Source organism: Drosophila hydei, unplaced genomic scaffold, assembly GCF_003285905.1.
Source record: "Drosophila hydei strain 15085-1641.00,03,60 unplaced genomic scaffold, DhydRS2 tig00000250-arrow-arrow-pilon, whole genome shotgun sequence".
Classification (NCBI taxonomy): domain Eukaryota; kingdom Metazoa; phylum Arthropoda; class Insecta; order Diptera; family Drosophilidae; genus Drosophila; species Drosophila hydei.
In genome coordinates this window covers 552,431-573,440 of record NW_022045696.1, presented here as the reverse complement: position 1 = coordinate 573,440, position 21,010 = coordinate 552,431, and the positions used below count along the sequence as shown (strand labels likewise).

Below are 21,010 nucleotides of genomic sequence, written 5' to 3'. Positions count from 1 at the left end.
AATTTACAAAAATTCGCCAATGAAGTTCGAAGGTTTACCGAGTCTAGAATTGCTAGTAAAATGCAATTTTCTTGTAAGGTTCTTAGTATATTCTTAAAGGTTATATCTTATTATATTATAAAATCAAAGCAATTGCTTTAATAATGCTGAGACTACTACAAAACTCCGTGACTGGCCGAAAGAGAGTTTGAGTAAGGAGGGCCGAACTCGTAACAAAATGTTTTAGTTTTAAAATGTTCCCAGTTTTTTTTTTTTTGAAATGTTGAACTATAGCCTAAAGATACAATACACTGTATTGTTAAAAAAGAAGTAGATTGTGATATGGGAGGGTTTCAAGCGGGCTGCCGGCTCAAGCTGATGTGCCCATTGGATTGTAGCGCAACATGATCGAAACGCATATAATTGGTGCGTCTTGCAGCTAATAGTTCAGCTTTAGCCATGGTCGCAGCCACAGTCCTCTCCAGCCTTGCCCTGCGCTGGCGCTATGCCGGCGAATCGCTGCAGGCGCGCTGGACAACGTTGCTCGATGTCATCGGTGATGATCCGATGCACTTGTGGGTGTACGGCACCACAATTATCATATTTTTCGTCTATTGGATCTATGCTGGCATCTTTACCATCATGGACATAACCAATCGTCCGAAATTCCTGCGCAAATACAAAATACAGCCGGGCCAGAATGAGCCGGTCGACTTGGGCCGTCTGTGGCAGGCCGTGAAGGTGGTCGCATTTAACCTGACTGTGGTGAATTTCTTTACCACCTGGATGCTCTACGAGGTGTCTCTTAGGCACAACAATATCAGCGATATCCGGCAATTGCCTAGTTTTGGACGCATCGTACGCGACTTTGTCATCTTTGTCATCATGGAAGAGACGATGTTTTACTATGTGCATCGCCTGATGCACCACAGATCCGTTTACAAATATGTGCACAAGAAGCACCATGAGTGGACGGCGCCCGTCGCTGCCATGTCCCTCTATGCTCACCCTGTCGAGCATGTGCTAGCTAATCTGCTGCCAGTGGGCATATCCGTATCTCTGCTGAGTACCCATGTTGTTGTTGCCTGGGCCATTATATCGCTGGCGGTCATAAACTCAATGAGCGATCATACGGGCTATAGTTTTCCCTGGTCAGGCGGCTCTGTTCGCTTCCACGACTATCATCATGCCAAGTAAGTGGCAGGTGAACTTCAAAAGTGAATTGCAATCCTAACGTATTTCCTAATCGCAGGTTCAATTACAATTATGGCGTTACGGGCTGGCTGGATAAGCTACATGGCACCTTTAGGGCCACTCATGTCCAGAAACAGCAGCGATCAAAACCCAAGGCCATTAGGAGCAAGCGCAAAACAAAATAATTACAATTTATACGCCACACAAGCGGTTGTAGTAAATGTTGCAAATAAATATTAAAATTTTAAATGTATTTCTGTTTTTAAATTGATTCCAGTGCAACCCTGTTTGTCATATAAATACTGGAGCTTTTATATTTTTAATATCGATAACTGTAGAAAACTGACGTTAGAGCAATTATTTTCACTTAGCAATCTATCCACGGTAAGCAGTCGAATATTCATAAGATTCGGGGGCTCCTTTGTGGTACTTAACCAAGCATAACTTATTTGGTTATATTATTCGACTTAAACAATTTATTGTTAACGATAACGTACTTGAGTAACGATTACGATTAATTTTTCTTATTGTCATGAACTATCATCAGCTGTTCAGTATCGATATAAGTATTCAACTGTAATATTTATTTCTAAAAAGAAGATTTGCCCTTAGGACGTAGAAGCAATCTGTTCGAGTGTAAATTTGAAAAAAAAAAGAATTAAAATGAATCGCAGTCGCAGGAACGTGGTTAATAAACAATTTGTTTCGGGTGGCGTTTATGTAAGTTGAAATATTTATATTTCTAATAATTGTATATACACACACAAACATACATATATACATATATGTATAAAAATGTATTTCATGATCGATTACTCATTCACTAGCGTGTCTTTAATTTCATTCCGTTTTTATTGACAAATGTGTATGCATTAGCGTACTTTTGCATATGTAACATCACATAAAAACATCTGTAAGATAGATATAAGCGGTCTATATATCTATATAATTTTGCAATCTTACATATATACATATGTATGCACGTATGCTGTTTCTATTGCGCATACACACACGTTATGCGTGGTTCTAATCGATACTGGTATACACACAAACATACATATATACATACATATGCACAGTTACAAAATTATCCATCACATAGATATGCACACACACGCACTGGTGTCTCTGAGTGCGTTGTGCGTGCATGTGTGTGTGCGTGCGTGCGCGCGTTTGTATATACATGCATGTGCCAATGTACATGAATGTGTATGCATTTGCATTCATTTTTTTAGTTTATGTTTTGTTCTTTTCTCTTTTGTTGTCATATTTAAAATACGATTTTTGCAATAATAGTAATTCTATTTTTATTTATATAATTTACAGCGCACAAATTGAAAATGTGTGTCTCAAACCAATTGTGAATTTATTTGCAATAGCCAATAAAAGTTTCTTTAATAGCAAGTGCCAAGAGTTTTTGTCCAGCCCTGCAACTGCTGAAACCAAACAAACACATACACACACACTCACGCACGCACGCACAAATACAGAGACAGACTCACATAACGTGACTGCATTAGTTTTGGACAATTAACGGAAAGAAAGAGAAAAAAAAACAGCTGGACTTGCTATTTTAGTTACTTTTGTGGCTGCTGAAAATCAATTCATCCAAAATTGTAACTAAAATTATTAGTTTTGCGTTAGATAGCGATGCTCATTTACTTCACTTGAGTGCCCAAACGAAGCACGAGAACGCCAATTCGAGATGATCAAACGCTTGGGCTACGCAGTTGCCGCCGTCCAACCCGGCTAGCTAGGTGGTCCAGGTTGACGGTGCCCAGTGGCCAAGGGTTTGATTAAATGTGATTATGATTAACGTAAACGATGGGTTGGCTCATGGTTTCGTTGGTGCACCGCGTCTGCATGATTCGTTTGGGCACTTTGGGTTGTAGGAGTGGTCATGGCTATTCCTGAACTATGGTTTTTAGTAGAACCGCCGGTACACGTGCTGCGATTCAAGCCAACGCCCACGCAGTTAGTAGATCCCTTGAATGGCATGTAAGACATTTCGAGACATTGGTATACATATGGGCAAGGGGGCGAAACAATTGTTCCGCCCTAGCCTTTAAGCTTGAGCCAGAGGCGTGGCCTAACCGTAAACGTAATCTCTTAAATTCTAATTATTATTTAATTTTGTTTGTTTTTTTTTTTTTTAATTTGCATAAATAAACATAATCTAATTGAGTTTTGTAACAAAAAAAATATCTATACGTAATGAAGCTAAAATTATTTGAAATTCGTCCAAACAAAAGCCAAATATTTTCAATTCAAATATTTATTATTTACTGCAAATATTTACGGGACACGCTGAATAAAATAGTTAAATATCAAAGCTATATTTATTTTCGAATTAACGCACGAATTGAACTGGAAATCCTGAGATGCAACCGAAAACAAACAAAATTTTAGTTTCTTTTTATTTTGATTTCATTTTGCTAGCGTAGGGCGAAGCGCAAATATATGTTTTTCTTTTGTTTAGTGGAAAGCAAGACGACAAAAAGAAAAATATATTTGCTTCACTGTGCTGGACGCTAATTGATAATCGATCTTCTTGTTTAGAATCCAAATGCATCCGCCGCTCAGCAGTCGCCGGTGCTGGCTGTGCCAGCTGCGCAGCCAGTCAAGCTTCTGCCGGCGGAGAATCCGCAGCAGATGTCCAGTGCAGTCAAGGAAGAGCCTTCGGCTAATACCAGCGATGGCAGTGAGGCCATCGATACTAGCTCCACCAATGACAACAATGAGTTTAACAATGCCATCGAGTCCGACAATGGTGGAAAAATTCCATTTAAGAAAATATTTCAGAAGCGCAAGAAGTCATCGGGTAAGTAGAAACGTCTCAAATAACCCAATTGCATTTGACTTGATTTCATTGAGTTTTGTTCTTTTATTCTAGAACGCACTCGCGATAAGAAATTGCGCCAAAATCGACAGCTGCGCAAGTCTATGTTGCCGAAGAACGCGCTAATGGCCCTAAATGAGGTAAAGGGCATTAACATTAGCGACTTTACCATTAACAGCAATCCGGATGGCGGCTTCACGGCCATAGTCACCGTAAATACCAAGCAGTACGAGGGCAAGGGACCGTCGAAGATGGCCGCCAAGAATTTGGCTTGTGAGAAGGCCTTGCGCGATTACATCATAGCCAAAATGACGCCAAAGCCCAAGAAAGCGACAAAGCCGGCTGCCGAGGCCGAGGTGGAGGATGACGCTGAGGGCGACGCTGAGCCCATGGACACTGAGAACAGTGAAAATCCGCCGGAGGATGAAGTGCCGATGTTAAACCTGGCTTCCTTCGCCATTTACAAGCTATTCGCCGAGTGGGAGCGTGAAGGTTATGTTGTGCCCGAGATGCATCCATCAGCTACAAACTCATCGGCACCGCAAGCCGATCAAAACTCTCCAAATGCTGCGGCCGTTGTCATCACACCAAAGGAGCCCAAGAAGCCACCCGTGCGCACCGAATTGCCCATGAATTGGGAGATAATGCATCCAGCTACATTATTATGCGTGGTAAGTGCGCCAATCCAGTTACACCTGCACGAGCTGATTGATAATATATTGATTTATTATTTACAGATGCGTCCGGGGCTTTCGTATATAGACCATGGCTCCTTCGGCGAAAAGCCGAACGTGCTTCAACGGTTGAGCGTCGTCGTAGACAACAAAGAGTTCACCGCCACCGGCCGGTCCAAGAAAATAGCACGCCGGAATGTGGCTGTACATGTTTGCAACAAGTTGTTCAATACAAATTTCATATATGAGGAGTATTAGGCAGCTGTCTATATCTTAGCCGAATCTTAGAAATGTAATTATGTAATATGTCCCTACAACTTATACTCGATCACAATGGAATGAGAGTATATTATTTTCCTGTAATGTCTGTCCGTCCGCTGATCAAAAGCTCATACAAATTTGAGTGATACAGAATCGGCAATATTTATATTTCCAATAGTTTACGAGTTAAACTGACTAAAAAATAAACTACTGACTCCTCCAAATGTGAACCCAAGCCCAATGTCAAAATGTTGAAAGCTTAGAAAATCAAGAGCTTTGAGCTGTTTTTGAACTGTGTACGAGTATAATGTGGTCGGTTGCATCCGATCCTAACATTCTTACTTGTTAATTGCTTGAATATACTTCTACAATTTGACATTATAATAAAAAAAAATGCCCACATGACTCTTACTAAGCGTGTGGTGCGTTTATAAATATAGCATAAATACGAATGTATGTATGTAGTTTTATCATTATTTTTCTTAACTGTAATAAAAAACCAAGCAAAATCTAAGTTTCTTCAGCTGTTCACCACTTCAGCTTTCAGATGAATCATATGATACACAATAATCGACTATTTTGTTTCATTACACGATTTAACTGTATCGCAAAATGGGTTTTGAATAATCGAGACAATCGATTATTTGCTCAAAAAATCACATCGTTATAAGCAACATTGGCGCGCAAAAGTTGGAAAGCGAAGCGTAATTAAATGACACGGATGTGAATTGCCAATTGTGCCAAAAGCAATTGAAGTATTGTAAAAATACAACCAATATGCTTCAGCACTTAAAACTCAAACATACGAAAGAGTTCGCGTCCCTCAAGATGCTAAATTTAACAATATTAAGCTCCCAAATATCGGCAATGAACATTCTGAAGTTGAGGGGGACAACATGGAAATCTCGCAACCAAAAGCATTCAAAAAAAATCATTTGATTAATCGATTTTTTCATTTTTCCGAGATTAATTGCAATCAATCATTAAAGCACCTAAAATAAATCATATGATTAAATAATCTAACAATGATTTTTTTGCCATCACTAATCGTGGAATCACTTCAAGTCCAATTGAATAAAGTTCTTTAGGCAATGAAATCGTGTAATCGATATTTGTTATCATGTTATAAGTATCGTATAAGTATAATTACATATGCAATTAGACTGCCTGGCCACATCGAGCAACAGCTGATCATTGTTAGTACATAAGAGGCTAGAGGGACATCGATATAAATTATAACAAATAAATTGCTGCGCAATGTCGAAATTAATTTCATACGCTACCAAGCAAACTTTACGTAATACGCGTCTTGTTGCTAAGCCAATGTATGTAAATATATTGTTCTGTTGAATTTTCCAAAGAAGCTCATTAAATCATGTTTAGTTGTCAGCATGCAACCAGAGACTACATTCAGTTGGGCGCATCGGCCGCGGCACGTAACACATATTCGACTCTCGCTGTGGGATTAACAAATCAGTCGGTGCTCCGGCCGGCGGCGGTCACAGTCCCGGTGTTGGGAAACATTACAAAGCGCAGCATGTTTATTCAGACGCAGGACACACCGAATCCCGACAGCTTGAAGTTCTTACCCGGCGTTGAAGTGCTGGGAAAAGGAAATACATACGATTTTCCCAGTGCCATGGCAGCTCATTGCAGTCCGTTGGGTGAGCATCGTATAACATCTTGTCAGTCGACTTTACGATAGCTAATTTGATTGCAGCTAAGCTCTTGTTTCGTGTGGAAGGAGTTCGTGCTGTATTCTTTGGTGGGGATTTTATTACCATATCCAAAGAGGAAAGCGGAGAATGGGGCCTCATAAAGCCCGAAGTTTTTGCAATCATCATGGATTTCTTTGCCAGTGGCTTGCCCATACTGCACGAGGCACGGGCAAATGCAGATACAGAGATTCTAGAGGACGACGATGAGACCGTAATGATGATTAAGGAGCTCCTAGACACGCGTATTCGGCCAACAGTGCAAGAGGACGGCGGCGACATTGTCTTCATGGGCTACGAGAATGGCATTGTGAAATTGAAAATGCAGGGCTCGTGCTCATCATGCCCCAGCTCTATCGTAACCCTGAAGAATGGCGTTCAAAATATGCTACAGTTCTATATACCCGAAGTCGAGTCTGTTGAGCAGGTGTTTGACGACGCTGATAAATTGGCAAATAGGGAATTTGAGCGCTTTGAAAAGAGTTTAAATCAAAAGGAGTCAACTACTGCGCCAGTCAGCATTGGCGGCACACCAAACTAATAGTGTTTTGATTGTTACTATTCTTAGTAGGCTTAGAAACTATATATGTTTACTCAAATATTTGCTTATAACATTTAAATAATGTACAGCTTTAAATGAATACTTTTATAGTTTTATTGGGATACATAATGTATTTTATTGATTCGTAAAAAACAAACCACTAGCCATCGAATTTCAAGCCATTTAAACAAAATCGAAATGAAAAATTAATGTAAAATGATATAGAAGTTTGCGGCGAACTTTAACGAACGCAACAGTGTTAAATTATATCGATATCACAGTATCGTTTTAACTACGAGTCGTACACTTTATTGATAAATATTGTTATCGATATATATTTATATAGATGTGTGTATATTAAACTAGCTGTGGCATACTCATACACAAAACGAAGACGCGCATTAAACAAATTAATAGAATTCGAAAATTATAGCAATAATAAAACGTATGCAACTAACCTGAAACCCACCTTGTAATTAGAACCGAATACTAGCAGACACTAACAGCCGTGTACTTCAAATCAAGTGTATCCAATTGGACGACAAGTTTTGCAACCCGCATAGAAATTGTAAAATATGGTCAGGCTTTTCACACTGAGTGTCTTTTTCAAGGGTGCCAGCGAAGCGCGCTTATTGAAGACAACCTCTGATTTACAGTCCTTTTCGTTTTTTCAACGTGGCACAGTCAACGAGTTCATGACGTGAGTATTAAACTTTCAGCTCGGCTTCACGGCGACGGCGCAATTGGGGCCCTCGTTGACCCATAATTTGCCCTATTTATCACATATGTTTGTAAATCTCATAGCTTTGCGTCAAAGACGATTGTGGAACGCACCCAGCCGGCGCTGCGGCAGTCTGTCAAACAGGATGCCTACATGTGCCATGTCTATGTGCGGGCTGACAACTTGGCTGGCGTTCTTATCGCCGATCACGAGTACCCGCACCGTGTTGCCCACACGTTAATTACAAAGATATTAGATGATTTCACGGCCAAGGTGTCGGCCGACCAATGGCAGAACGGCACCGACTCGAGCATTGCGTTTGATTCGTTGCCCGCATTTTTGACCAAATACCAGGACCCCAAAGAAGCGGATCCGCTAACGAAAATGCAAACCGACTTAGACGAAACCAAAATCATCTTGAAGAACACAATTGAATCTGTGCTGGAGCGTGGCGAAAAGCTGGAGGATATGGTCACCAAATCCGAGCAGCTATCAATGCAAAGCAAGGCATTCTACAAGACAGCGAAAAAGACCAATTCCTGTTGCAGCTTCACCTAAGTCCACATTGGGACACCAAACGAAACAGAAACACCACAAACAAACACCAACAAGAGGAAGACGGGCATATTACAAACTGCGAGGTCGCGGCATTGGCTTAGAATTTGTATGCTTTTTATATAACATAATTAGTTAATTTTATATTATACTATACTATACTATATATACTATACACACATAAGTATTTATACGTATGTTAATGTGTAATAACACTCATATATGTATGTATGTACGCCCGTAATGTGTGTTTAGCGTTCAACTTGGCATCTTGTTGTGTCTGCATGTCTAGGGTATAATGCTACAGATAATGTTATATATACTTATGTATATATACATGCATATGCAATTATACCAATACAATTATGATACACATACATATATATAGCTTCATATATATATATATATATGTATAAGCGCGCCTATTTGCAATATAAGAATATGTGTCTATCTCCTTCGATTATGTGCTCTGCTCTCATCACTTTTTGTTTTAAAATAGCTCTTGTCTCGTCTGCCCCGGTCCGGCTGCGATCCATTATTCTAGCTGGGCCTGTATATATTTAAGGTTTGCACTAAGTTTTAGACGGCCTAAGCGACTTCTAACTGCCGAATACTCAACAGATATCCAAAAAAAATAAACAAATTATTAAGCCAAATGTGAAATGTCTCAGATTCTCTTTCTCACATTTGTCGCAAGGGCCATGTAGATTAATTCTTATCAGTTCCGAGGCCTTATCACACTGTAAACATTAATGGCCAATTGGGCAATCAAATGCCAACTGACTAATGCCGCTAACTTCTTGAATTTAAGCCAGTAAAACATTTCGAAAATTAGTGTTCAAATGCACAATTATTTATTGAATTCACTTTCTGGCCCCCAGGTCCTTTGCTAACCAAAGAGTTTCAGAGCCGAAATAGTTTTATTAAAAAAAAATGCTGCCTGCTGAGCTTGCTACCAAGTTAAAATCACATTGGTAATGGAATTAGTTCGCTCAGTGCAGATTCGAAATCAGCAATTCTATATGGTGTCAATTTAAAATAAGGCTTTAAGGCAACATTGGGCAAGTAGTCTTAATATTTTGTATTGAAGTGAGAAGAGTTGAGAGAGCGATTGAAGGAGCTGGCGGCGCACGCGTTAGGAGTGGAGAGCGCTCCTTCCCTGAGTATTGTTCAGTTTCGATGCTTGACGTGCATGGCCAAAAGCTTTGTTTTAATACGTTTTCGATCCCGCGAAATTATTTCCATTCGCTCCTTGATGCTCGTCTGAAAGAAGATCAGGTGCAGAGTGCGGCTGGCTGAGCACAGCTGTAAGTGGGTGAATAAAAAGAGAGAAAAATTGATAGAAAATTCTATGAATTGAAATGTTCATTTGGGGTGCATCACCTGTTGGAGGAGGCGTGCCTTAAGGCGTATATTGGCCGGCTCCTCCTGGTCGAGGCTGTTGCCGCATGTCTCCAGATGCAGGTTGAGCACAAAGATGAGCGTGTCCCGTATGGTCTGCACAATGCGCTGCACTTGCTCCGTTCGGAAGAGGCGGCGCACCAAAAAGCCGCGCGTGGCCGCATTTAGAACTGTGGCGGCTATGTGACGTCGCTCCGTCTCCAGATCGAGCGCTGACAGCTGCTGGTGATGATCAGAGGGCGTGTTAATAACAAGTTGTGGTTCGTGTTGAGAAAGGCAATGGTTAGTTCGCTCGCGTGGCTTTTTTATTAAACAATCGATATGGAAACGTTTCAAATGCTTAGCTAATGTATTAACTATAGATTGGTTCCCAAACGGATTGTCCAAAGATTGGGCTAAGGCACTTGCTTGGCTTCGATACGTTTATCAATAGTTACTTCTTGGCCACAAAACGCTTCTGCTTGTTGCGTGGCAACAAGTCAAACAAAAACAGCATTCGAAACAAGTTAGGACAGAAGAAAGGAAGAAATTTTCAGGTTAGCATTATTGCCCAACTCTGGGCGCACTGCCAAGCTACTTACAGTCGAGCGGCTCGGCGAGCCACTGCGTCGGCTCTTGGCTATTGTTAGCTGCTGCTGATTGCGTGAGTTGCCGTTGTTGGTCAGCGTTGGGGTCTTGTTAACGACTCTTCGCGTCGGCGGCGACTTGGCCGACGGCACTGGACTGATCGCATTCTTAGACCCCGGTGGCTTTGAATGGTTCCGCTGTATACCCTTTTTAATTTTGCTGCTGTTGCTGCTGTTGTTGTTGCTGTTGTTGCTGTTGCTGGTGCTGCTGTTGCTGTTAGTGCTGTTGTCGTTGCTATTCCTGCTGCGCAATGGCAGGGCTCTGGGTGAGCTGGCGGCACTCTGCAGCAGCTCCATTGGCACTTCCGATTCGTTGTCCAAATCAAAGAGACGTTTGCGTGCCGTATTGGATGCAGACTCCTCAGGATTGTCCTGTTCGAGCAGCTCATCGAGCTGTGTAAGGTCCATGGAAATGGGTGTAATCGTGTTGCTCGGTGAGGATCGTGACGGCGTTGGCAAATCATCGGTGCTTGTGTACTCGGAAACGCCGATCGGGCTGCGCCCGCCGGAGAAGGACTCATGAGCGTACGCGGACACATTAATCTCCGTGCAAATCTGTTCGATAAGAAACTTTTGCTGTCTATCAAACTCCTCCTGCATGCGACGCTGCTCCTCGTGCTGGTACTGAACCAGTTGCTGGAAGCGGTCCCGATGCGCGCTTTTGATGTCCTTAAACATTTGCTGCTTGGCCAGCGTCAGGTGCTGCTGATCAGCCACAGCATCGTTTGCCTCGTGCAGTGCACGTTGCAGCAGCTCCTCGAGCTGTTTCTGCTGTTGCTGATGTCGCACAGAGATGTCGCCACGTCTCCTATTACCAACACCACCACCACCACCACCACCACCACCAGCAGCAGCAGCAGCAGCAGATGAAGACTTGAGTGTGTCGACGATGCTGCTGCTGACACTGCGCTGCACTTGCTTGGCCTTCGACTCGACAGTGTCGCGTCGCAAATGCGCCAAGCTGTGCGCAGACGACACGTTGCCTGGCAGTGCAAAGCGACATCGCGGCGACACCGATGTTCCGACTGCGGGAGCACTGGCAGTCGTTGCTGGTGGCAATGGCACCGGCGGCTTTTTGCGCTCACGTTCCATGTGATCGACTAGCGCCTGGGACGGCTCGTCGAGCGTAAAAGACCGAGATCGATGCAACTGACACATATCCAGTTGAGCAGCGCTAAGCGAGGGACTGGTGCTTGAGCGCAGCATTCGCTTGTCCGCAACGGCCACCGTCTCATTGTGCCAGAGCAATTTGGCCGGCTGTGGCTTCTTGCCCAGTCCAGTATTCTCGAACTGCAGTATGCGGGTGGTTATGTTGTTCAGCTTGCGATGATGCGTGCTGAGCGACCGATTACTGCCTTTGGACTCCGGAGTTGCCGTACCCGAGTGCTTCGCCGTTTGCTGTTCGCACAGCGGCGTTGGTGGATTAACACAAATTGTTGGTATTACATTTGCTACCGACGAAGTCTTTGGCTCGATGTCAAGCGTTTGGGGACGCACAACGATTTGTTGCTGCGGTTGCTGTGGCAGTGGCTGTGGCTGTGGCTGCGGCTGCCGTGTGCTGTCATAGATAAAAGTCTCCGTTTGCTGCAGATGTGACAATCTTTGGGGGTTTTCCATGGCGCTATCGTTCAAGTCGCTGCTGCTGTTGCTACTGCTGTTGCTGCGGCTGCTTTTGTTGTTATTCGTGCTGCTGTCTACTGCTGCAGCAAGACGTTCTTCGTTTAGAGTTGTTGTCGATCTGGCGGCCTGTGCCTGATTGTACTTGGCCTCTAGCTCCATAGCTCGCTGTCGCAGCTGTCGCATCTGCAGTCGCTTCTCCGCTGTCATCTAGATTGATATGCTTGAGTGATGGCACGCCCGCAGTACCTCATACAGTGCTCTACTCACCAATGGCGGCAATATGGGCTGACCATCGATGCGGAACTTGGACACGTATTCCGTAGGCGGAGGCGGTGGCGGTGGCAGTGGCATTTTGTTAGAAATGGAATCGGAATCGGCATCGGCGTTGGAATTGGGATTGGCACTGGGTGTGTGCTGTGATTCCCTCGATATTGTGGCCTCATTTTGTTCCGCGGCGACACGCAGCAATTCCATCGCCAAGCTAACCAATTGGCAGCGATATTAACAAAAAAAAAAAAAAACAACAGAAAACAATTAATAGAGAACGAAGAACAACTTGCTCATGCCGACCTACCTTGCATTATCCATATCCATGGGCAAGTATTGTTATGTCTATGCACTTCGAATTTGGAATGCTGTTGAAAAATGCCAAGGCTTAGCTAGCGTGCCTTCTTTTTGTGTGCAAGAAACGCAACCCAAAAGCAACATCAAAAGCTAACAATTTGTTGTGCGTCCGTTGCTATGACAATTTCAAGGGCAAGTGCACACGCCGCTGTTTCATCTAGGCTAATATCAAAATAAAAAATAAAAACAAACAAAAAAAGAAGTGAGCACTACAAAATTAACAATTGCTTTTGTGTGCTACTTTTTCTTTTGAGCCTGCCAGATTGCCTTGGTTTTTAAATTCAATTTTCATTGCAACAAGTTGACAGCTCCAGCAGGCTGCGCGCTCGGATTGTGCATGTGAGTTAACATACGATGTGCAGGCATAGTAAATGCCATCGATATTAATGTTGATTTTTAAATTACTATCGATATGTCGATGTATCTGCAGTAGAACATTGTATTAACATTAGCGTAACATAGCATTTGATATCGTGTTGCGCGTTTCGTAGCTGTTGTTATTATCACTTTTTTGTTTTTGTTTATTGTGCCGTTAAAAAACGAAGCAAGCAGCCAGCCATTAGTGACGCGCAAGCCTCTATAATAATAAAGTATATAATTTTGTCTCGTGGTTGCCAAAAAAAATAAACCGTTTTACAGAAGGACGTACAGCGTACGTACCTCCCCTTTAAGAATCAACCTCAACCGCCCCCGTCGCGACGCGACTAACATTTGCTGTTTTTGTTTGTGCTGTTGCGCGCTGGCTGATCCAGGAAATTTGTTGTGGTTGTGTGTGTGCGAATTACAAAATTAATTAATTTAAGAACAGCCAAATATACAAACAGACATGAATTTCTGAGTTTTGAAATCACACATTATGAAAAACAAAAATCACATGTGCGCGTAAATTATGTAGCCTTGTGATGCATGCATATGTAAATGTGTATGTGTGTGGGTGTTGTTATCCAGCGCAAATTCCCTTTGTGTGTGCCTGGGAGTCTTGAGCTGTTACTGTAAATAACTACGTTTTAGTTTACTTAATAGGGAGGCGCGTTTCAGTATGTGTAATTTTCTTTCTGTCATATTTCTTGCGGTTTTTTGTTATGTTTTGCTTTCTTTTTATTTTTGCAATTTTGTTAGCCTTTTGGTTAAGGGTTCTTGCGAAAAGAGAAACGTGCACTAGTGTCATGCCACTTGTCCGACCGTTTGCGTTATTTGCGCTGCTTAGTCATATATATGTGTATAAGTATGTTAATTTGTATTTAATTACTTTGTAAGAATTAGAACAATTTAGAGTACAAGAATGACAACGCCACACACTCAATTACACATATATGTATATACACACACACAACAAGACTATGTACGCATAAAAATACACATATAATATATGTATATACATGGATATGTACATATGTATGTATGTATATTCTGCGACGCAATTGAAAAGACATCGAAGGCCAAACAACTTTGCCGTTTTTGTTTTCGTCTTCTTCGTTTTACGCTTTTCTGTTAGTTGTTTTTGTTTTTGTTATTATCACAACTTCACTCGCAATTCTCACACTATTTGTTGATTTCCAACGCTAGCGCTCGTTCTCTCTTTCTTTCAAACGCTGCCGGTGTCGAGGCAAATGCCAAAACGCCAACATACACAGCAAGACGCTGAACTACTGCCAAAGCTGAGCTCGAAACGAGCTTAAAATGAACTCAACGATGTAAAAGGATTTATAAGAAAGTCGCAATAGCCACACACGCACACATACACAATTGCATATGCATAGGCTGTAAGCAGCAACGCAGTTTTACTTTCTTTGTTCTATTTGCTAACCTGTTTCCAAAAAGAACAAGTGTGTATTGGTTTTGTGTAATGATGAAGCAAAAGACCTGACAAAAGTGTGAAATGAGCTTAAAATTACTTTTTTTTGTGATATACTCGAAAGTTCAAGAGAAAAGTAAAATTAAAACACAGAGTATTGTGTAGTCGATAAACGAGAACTAATGCGATTCTTTCCATGGTTGCGGCGTTGGCGAGCGTAATGACCATCTGCCAATGGCCTATATTATAAACATCGTTCTTTTTGTCGGAATGTACAATTATAATAATAATAATAATAATAAAAAAAATAAATCTGTTCGTTGTGCCAAAGTACTGAAATACTCTTGACAAAAATTAAGCAAAATATGCTCTGAATTCCGTGACAGATTTATAAGACGCTCTGAAAGGGTATAATAATAATAATAATAATAATAATACGAACAAGATTGTTTTTCGTTTTTGGACTTTTCGTTTGCATTTATTTTTGGTAAAATGCCATATTTTTGTTTTCATGCAGCAATATTTCATTTCTACGCAGCAGCATCGGCGGCAGCAGCACCAGCAGAAGCAGCAGCAGCAATAGCATCAACAGCGGAGGCCGGAAAAGCAAGTTGGCTCAGTGCCCCGTTGCGAATTGACATATTGTGGTTGCGCATTCAGTGGTAAAGTGCAGATGCGCAGTTTGTAACGGCGCCCATGCGCGCACAGCTGATCGATTAGGAATCGATTGAAACTAACCTAACCTAACGGCAATACAGCATCAAATTACAAGCAAACAAAAACAGTGTCATTATCAGCTGCATAATAAAAAAAAACTAAAAAAAAGAAATAAAACTTAAAAACGATATAAAAAACAAAAACGTATCAACAAATATGTTTCAAATTCCACGACCATCGCGGGCAACGCTGCTTGGCGCTGCCATCGCGCTTGGCATGGTGATGTTAATGTCCTGGTAAGTACAGTGAATACACGCTATATATATATGTATATATATTGAATGAATGATGTGAAGATTATAAGTTTGGCCAGCAGTTAGCATAGATCGAGAAAATCAAGTTTTATTCATTTGGCTCAGTTATTTTCTGCGATAAAATGATTAATTAAGTCGGTAGTTCAGCTGCGAGTTATTACTGATTTACATATGCATTTATGTATGCACATTCGATGATCCCGGGTATTGACTGTAAACACCTGCTAGCGTGTTCGTAAATAAAACAAGCTATCGCACGCATTCAGTTAATAATTTAAACTTTTAAGTGCAGTCACGCCTCTCAATTTAGGTCAGAAACCAAATGCATTTTCATTTGCATTTACATTCGCATGTCTCGCGCGTTCCCATTCTCGTTCCCTTTTTAAATCCCAATCCGAAGTAAGCAAAATAAAAATAAATGACGACGACGCCGCATTTTAAAGCGAAAGCTTGACAGGAAGAGCGATGTAAAAAGAGCGAAATGAAAGACTAGAGAGAAAAGAGAGCGCAAGAGCACAAGGAAGGTGAGAGCGGCATAACGGCCGATTGAACGTCGCGTGGCCAGCGCTTATACCCTTACCGAAGATATTTGAATTGTGTCAACAAATTTATAGTTAGAGATGAGTAAACGAACTACTTAATTTGCACGATAATTTTACTATTCATATATACATACCTATATCGATATATATATTGAGATATTTCACTTAACATTTATTATATTTTCTTTGCTAAAAATGAATTGTTACCCAAAAAAGTATACAACACTTGAACAAAAATAAATTCCTTTGTGAAATTCCCATTATTATCTTAATAACATATATGTACAATCTTATATGATCTATACTATATGATTTATATTATTTATATTATATGTATGAAAGAGCATTTAAATGTCGGCTTCGCGCCAACAACTTCCTTATAGTTAAAAGTTGCAATATTTTATTTTGGGCATAGTCTATACATGCATGTACATGTGTCAGTGTATACGCGCTTGCATATGTATTAATATATACGTGCTTACACCTTCATTTTGGCTATCTGTTGGCCCGACAAGCCCCCACTCCCTACCGTTTACCGTGCTTTACTGTATCATGGCGCGTGCATGCGGGGACATTAGTACATACATATATACATACACATATCCACATGTGTATATGTGTGTGTATATAAGAATTCGGTTAGCGGTCAAATGCGTTGTTTTTGTGCTGGCTTTTTTTATGTACTCACGTACATGTGTATATATAGACATGTATATGTATCTGCATACATGTATATACTCACCTATGCTTATGTCTGTGTGCGCAATTAACCAAAGAGAAATGCAGCGCAAATGATTCACACGCAGCCTCAGGCACAGCTTGCCAGATAATACACACACATTTGCGGATATGTGTGTATGTGAATAGAGATATGCACATGTATGTATGTATGTAAATGCACTCTATATGAGTGTAACACTCGTATGTGTGTGTGCTTGCATGAAATTCTGTTTAAAGAGCAGAGCGAATTGGACTTGTCATTTGTTGTATTACTTTGTTTATCAATCGACTATAAGTGCAAAAAAGTAAAAATCCCGCTAAATAGCAACAACAATTGCAATTGAATTTGTTATGCAGCTAGACGTTGTTGGTCATCGAACAGACGCCAGCAAATGCAAATAACAATAACAACAAAGTCGAAAACAACTATTGGTACCTGGCAAAGGCATCAACGCAATCTCGATAGCTTTTTGCATCCAATAAATATTCCCAATGAGTTTTTTTGTTTGCTCGTTCACAAATCTAAAAGGAGTATATACATGCATATGTAGCTCTAGAGCAACCAAATTGTTAAAAAAAAAAAGTTATCTGTGCTTTTGCCAACTGCGAATTGAAAATTTTCGGATTATTCAGTAAACCCAAATACTAACTAAATTATCTTAATGGAATCCTAATGCAACAGGTGCACTTACATTATTCATAACCCGATTCAATTTGTTGCTTTCGACTGCCAACTTGTTTGTTCGCTGGCAACAAGCTTTGGTATTTGCTTTAACAATTTGTAAGCAACAGCAATCCGAAAGTTAAGCAAAAAATAAGCGCTATGAGAGACAAACAGTGCGATAATACGATAATGATAGATAGTTCTAAATGCAAAACAAAAAAATAAGTAAAATACATATAAAAAACAAATACAAATAAAAAACAAAAAATAAGCAATTGCTACGCCATGCCAAAGATTAAACACACCTGCGATCACATGTCTAAAAAGGTTTTCTATATTTCGACTTCAATTCGAAACGATCTTTCAGTTCCGAATATGTCAGAATGTTGTCTTGTGGAAAATATTGCCATAGTGATCAGGTTTTACTCGTTCGATTCTTTTTATAGAGTTATTTGAGATATATCGCAGTTAGATACGGCCTTGTTCACAAAAATAGTAGTGCGACTGAGCACTACTATTTCTATGAACAACCGATTTGTACTGCATTTTTTTATATACTCTGATTGACCTATTTACTAAAAAATAATAAAAATTCCCTATAAAATATGGATTTTGCGATGTATATCGCTTTGTTATTTCCCCCAGATAGAACGCGCATTAGAGCAAAATGATAACGCCCGCCATTTGCCCCACATAAAGCTATCTAATCGCGTCTAATCTATATGTGATGTCAGCACATTCATATCAATATAAACATGAGGATAAGCTGTCCAGATGAGTGAGTGGCTTATTTATTTGTTTCCTTAGCCAGTCAGCAATTAATAATGCTCGAATTGATAAGGACTAATCGATATGCTCATCATATTGCATATGTTAAATCTTCGTTTTATTTTTGCCAATCAAAATAGAAGCAAGAAATATATGAATATACATATATATAGAAAATAAAATAAAATTATAATGAATATAAAGCTTTGTTCATAAAAATAGTAGTGTGATTGAGAACTACTATTTCTGTGAGCTGTCGAGTTTCAAGGCATTTCTTCAAAATCGTCAAAAACAAATGAATTCAGAACGAAAGTAACGGAATTTTTAGCTATCGATAATTAAGTATAGAGGTAATATCCCTAATTTCCAAGTCTACTCGACAGTTATTGAACTATTTCTGTAAGTAACACTCTGACAGCTTAAGAAAATGAAAGCCAAAAAACAATAATTGATAAAAGTTTCAGATTTAGACGTGAATGAATATGGATTAGAATGGATAACAGATTCACAGTCTTCTTTGTTTTCTGTGTATGTTTCCTGGTCGCAGGGTATGAAATAAAATAACCATTAAGAAGTTTGCCAAAAATGCCTAAAACGTTAAAGTTAATCATTAATTAAGCGAAAGACAGCGAGAATTTATAATATCTTATAATAATTTAAGCCCGTTTTTGGCTCACTCTTGCTATTGAGCGAGAGCGAGAGCGAGAGAGTGAGTCAGGCAGAGGGAGAGAGAGAGAGAAAGAGCGAGAGCGAGAGTAAACTTTTGCATAACCTGTAAATCAGTCAGCGTCAAATTCGTAGCTAAAGTCACAAACTAAATTTAGAAGAAGAAGAGCAAGAACAAGAGGAAGAGGAAGGGAGCGAGAACAAACAAAACATAGATCAGCTGAGAGGAATCTGTAGCGAAAACCAGGTTTGAGTTGCTGCTTCCTGCTAGAACATGTTTTCGCACAGCTAACACTAGAGCCATCGCATAGACTTTGGCTTTGCTATTATTATTTTTTTTTTTTTAAATAAATTTGTGTTTTGTTTTTTTTTTACTGCTGCTGCTGGTAAGTGAGTGGTCAGCACGTTAGCAAGTCACATTAAGGCTAGACCCGTCGCCAGCTGCGGTTGACTTTGAAATTGTGTTTGAGTTGATTGCCCTGTGCTCGGATCGCTTCCTGACTTATTGCTCCAACTTCATCTCCATATTCATCTGCGTCTGTTTTGCAGCGTACGTCCTTTGGGTGTCCTGTTCCTGGGCCTGTTCAGCTATTGGCTATATTGGACACGGTGCAGCTATCGAGTTGTGCTCACGCCGGAGCTGCGCGAAAAATTCGAGTCCTGGTTGCGTCGCGCCGACAATTGGCGTCACAATTCACCCAGCATGTTCTGCTTGGTTAGCACCGGCTGCCTGGCCACATTTGCCGTTTTGGGCCACCTGCTATCGGGTTCCGTGCTGGTGATGACCCTGCTGGTCGTCTCCGCTGTCGTCTCCACCAAATACAATTTTAAGCTGGTACATATCGAACGCAGAGGTAAGTTCAGTCTACAGTTTGGCCCGCTTTTGCCCATTTTAATCAATTCCATTTGCAGATTTCCAATGGTCGGAGCGGATCAACTACTATAATGCCGATGCCGAGCTAGACGATGAGTTCATGCCGGACGTAAACGAATCGAATCTGTTTGTGCTGGAACGTGCCAGCGATGTGGCCACCATCAGCTCGCCCACCGATGCGGATGGGGTTGGCGATGCTGACGACGATGACCGCAGCGATGATGTGCCCTCCGAGCTGCTCATACCCGATTGCATACCTGAAATCGATGAGCACTCAACCGACGAGGATGACGAACTGGTGCCGCTATCACAGTCCAAGCACAGGGCGGAAGCAACAGCTGCCCGACCACAACCACAGCAACAACAATACGAGCAGAGCAGTCAGGCAAAGGACAATGCGTCAACAGAGGACAAGACAATGGACTTTCGTAGGGGGCACTTCAAGCGCGACTCTTCGCTATCCACCACCTCATCATCGTCAGAGGAGAGCCTATCCAAGGGCCTGCAATTTCCCGATCACACCAGCGTCGATGCTGGCGGCCCCTCACTGCGTCAGTTAACTGCTCCACCCACTGATGATACTGCCAGCAGTAGCTCTCTATTAGCATTGGCTGTCAAAACGCAAGCGCAGGCGCTGCTGCCCAGCCTCGTCTCCAACTTGGTCCAATGGGGTGCCACTGAGGTGGATAGCACCGCCAAGCGACGCCAAGTGACAGCGCTAGACTCATCCGATGAGAGCGACTTCGAGATACTCGAAACGGATGATTTTAAGTAAACCAACTAATATCTATCTATCTATATATGTATATATCTATATATATATATATATATATATATATATATATATATATATATATATAAGCATATATATTGAAAGATATATATTTATACATATATTGCATACGCGTGTAGAAATCACAGATGCACACACACACACGTATACACAGACACACATACACACGCACACACACACACGCACACGCACACACTTTCACAGACAGACAGCGAGAGAGAGAGAACTCAGATTTGGTCATGCCATAAGAGTAAAAAACAAATGCAAGGCAGACAGTTTTTAATTTAATCTATGTATATCATATATGTTGTATATTATAGCTCCATTATATGATGAATTGCATATATATAGAATCTATATAGGTTTGTTGCGTCCCTATTTGGGTTCTCTTTCGTTCTCCGTGCTTGTGCTCTGTATATTATTAATATAAATTTTATTATAATTTTTTTTTTTATATTTAATTATAA

At 40.9% G+C, this 21,010-nt stretch overlaps 6 protein-coding genes across 15 annotated transcripts; 5 read left to right on the top strand and 1 right to left on the bottom strand.

Moving 5' to 3' along the window:
* Positions 1-302: 302 nt before the first annotated feature.
* LOC111603370 (fatty acid hydroxylase domain-containing protein 2) lies at positions 303-1,377 on the top strand. Its single transcript, XM_023320922.2, has 2 exons — positions 303-1,172; positions 1,232-1,377. Exons 1-2 carry the CDS (start codon positions 439-441, stop codon positions 1,356-1,358), a joined length of 861 nt encoding a protein of 286 aa, XP_023176690.2. The 5' UTR covers positions 303-438; the 3' UTR covers positions 1,359-1,377.
* Positions 1,378-1,721: 344 nt separating this feature from the next.
* LOC111603343 (double-stranded RNA-specific editase 1) lies at positions 1,722-5,447 on the top strand. Of its 3 annotated transcripts, none has more exons than XM_023320879.2 (5): positions 1,722-1,893; positions 2,500-3,171; positions 3,733-3,994; positions 4,067-4,683; positions 4,750-5,447. In XM_023320879.2, exons 2-5 carry the CDS (start codon positions 3,091-3,093, stop codon positions 4,942-4,944), a joined length of 1,155 nt encoding a protein of 384 aa, XP_023176647.1. In that variant the 5' UTR covers positions 1,722-1,893; positions 2,500-3,090; the 3' UTR covers positions 4,945-5,447. The 3 variants fall into 3 exon arrangements, with proteins under 3 accessions (XP_023176647.1, XP_023176648.1, XP_023176649.1); XM_023320881.2 differs by having other exon boundaries at positions 1,844-1,893; positions 2,500-2,515; XM_023320880.2 differs by lacking the exon at positions 2,500-3,171.
* Positions 5,448-6,107: 660 nt separating this feature from the next.
* Positions 6,108-7,303, top strand: LOC111603384 (NFU1 iron-sulfur cluster scaffold homolog, mitochondrial). Its single transcript, XM_023320943.2, has 3 exons — positions 6,108-6,272; positions 6,331-6,611; positions 6,668-7,303. The coding sequence occupies exons 1-3, from the start codon at positions 6,205-6,207 to the stop codon at positions 7,201-7,203; spliced, it is 885 nt and encodes a 294-aa protein (XP_023176711.1). The 5' UTR covers positions 6,108-6,204; the 3' UTR covers positions 7,204-7,303.
* An 80-nt stretch (positions 7,304-7,383) lies between these two features.
* LOC111603385 (synaptobrevin homolog YKT6) lies at positions 7,384-8,821 on the top strand. Its single transcript, XM_023320944.2, has 2 exons — positions 7,384-7,903; positions 8,008-8,821. The coding sequence occupies exons 1-2, from the start codon at positions 7,779-7,781 to the stop codon at positions 8,480-8,482; spliced, it is 600 nt and encodes a 199-aa protein (XP_023176712.1). The 5' UTR covers positions 7,384-7,778; the 3' UTR covers positions 8,483-8,821.
* Positions 8,822-9,320: 499 nt separating this feature from the next.
* Positions 9,321-13,023, bottom strand: LOC111603381 (probable serine/threonine-protein kinase cdc7). 3 transcript variants are annotated; one of them, XM_023320937.2, is made up of 5 exons: positions 12,701-13,023; positions 12,394-12,607; positions 10,462-12,333; positions 9,863-10,102; positions 9,321-9,784 (listed from the first exon to the last, which is right to left on the bottom strand). In XM_023320937.2, the coding sequence occupies exons 1-5, from the start codon at positions 12,718-12,720 to the stop codon at positions 9,650-9,652; spliced, it is 2,481 nt and encodes an 826-aa protein (XP_023176705.2). In that variant the 5' UTR covers positions 12,721-13,023; the 3' UTR covers positions 9,321-9,649. The 3 variants fall into 3 exon arrangements, with proteins under 3 accessions (XP_023176705.2, XP_023176706.2, XP_023176707.2); XM_023320938.2 differs by having other exon boundaries at positions 9,863-10,099; positions 12,701-12,912; XM_023320939.2 differs by lacking the exons at positions 9,321-9,784; positions 9,863-10,102 and adding an exon at positions 10,220-10,337 and having other exon boundaries at positions 12,701-12,912.
* Positions 13,024-13,192: 169 nt separating this feature from the next.
* Positions 13,193-20,549, top strand: LOC111603383. 6 transcript variants are annotated; one of them, XM_030223683.1, is made up of 4 exons: positions 13,193-13,340; positions 15,087-15,498; positions 19,426-19,730; positions 19,789-20,549. In XM_030223683.1, the coding sequence occupies exons 2-4, from the start codon at positions 15,419-15,421 to the stop codon at positions 20,523-20,525; spliced, it is 1,122 nt and encodes a 373-aa protein (XP_030079543.1). In that variant the 5' UTR covers positions 13,193-13,340; positions 15,087-15,418; the 3' UTR covers positions 20,526-20,549. The 6 variants fall into 6 exon arrangements, with proteins under 6 accessions (XP_030079543.1, XP_030079542.1, XP_023176709.1 ...); XM_030223682.1 differs by having other exon boundaries at positions 15,063-15,498; XM_023320941.2 differs by having other exon boundaries at positions 13,193-13,402.
* Positions 20,550-21,010: the final 461 nt, after the last annotated feature.

Coding starts and splice junctions, on each gene's coding strand:
- LOC111603385 (XM_023320944.2), top strand. CDS start 7,779: ATGGTCAGGCTTTTCACACTGAGTGTCTTTTTCAAGGGTGCCAGCGAA. Junction 7,904..8,007: donor ACAGTCAACGAGTTCATGAC/GTGAGTATTAAA, acceptor TAAATCTCATAG/CTTTGCGTCAAAGACGATTG.
- LOC111603383 (XM_030223683.1), top strand. CDS start 15,419: ATGTTTCAAATTCCACGACCATCGCGGGCAACGCTGCTTGGCGCTGCC. Junction 15,499..19,425: donor ATGGTGATGTTAATGTCCTG/GTAAGTACAGTG, acceptor TCTGTTTTGCAG/CGTACGTCCTTTGGGTGTCC. Junction 19,731..19,788: donor GGTACATATCGAACGCAGAG/GTAAGTTCAGTC, acceptor TTCCATTTGCAG/ATTTCCAATGGTCGGAGCGG.
- LOC111603343 (XM_023320879.2), top strand. CDS start 3,091: ATGGTTTTTAGTAGAACCGCCGGTACACGTGCTGCGATTCAAGCCAAC. Junction 3,172..3,732: donor GTAGATCCCTTGAATGGCAT/GTAAGACATTTC, acceptor CTTCTTGTTTAG/AATCCAAATGCATCCGCCGC. Junction 3,995..4,066: donor GAAGCGCAAGAAGTCATCGG/GTAAGTAGAAAC, acceptor CTTTTATTCTAG/AACGCACTCGCGATAAGAAA.
- LOC111603370 (XM_023320922.2), top strand. CDS start 439: ATGGTCGCAGCCACAGTCCTCTCCAGCCTTGCCCTGCGCTGGCGCTAT. Junction 1,173..1,231: donor CACGACTATCATCATGCCAA/GTAAGTGGCAGG, acceptor TCCTAATCGCAG/GTTCAATTACAATTATGGCG.
- LOC111603384 (XM_023320943.2), top strand. CDS start 6,205: ATGTCGAAATTAATTTCATACGCTACCAAGCAAACTTTACGTAATACG. Junction 6,273..6,330: donor CGTCTTGTTGCTAAGCCAAT/GTATGTAAATAT, acceptor AATCATGTTTAG/TTGTCAGCATGCAACCAGAG. Junction 6,612..6,667: donor AGCTCATTGCAGTCCGTTGG/GTGAGCATCGTA, acceptor ATTTGATTGCAG/CTAAGCTCTTGTTTCGTGTG.
- LOC111603381 (XM_023320937.2), bottom strand. CDS start 12,720: ATGGATATGGATAATGCAAG. Junction 12,608..12,700: donor ATGGATATGGATAATGCAAG/GTAGGTCGGCAT, acceptor CCAATTGGTTAG/CTTGGCGATGGAATTGCTGC. Junction 12,334..12,393: donor AGCCCATATTGCCGCCATTG/GTGAGTAGAGCA, acceptor ATATCAATCTAG/ATGACAGCGGAGAAGCGACT.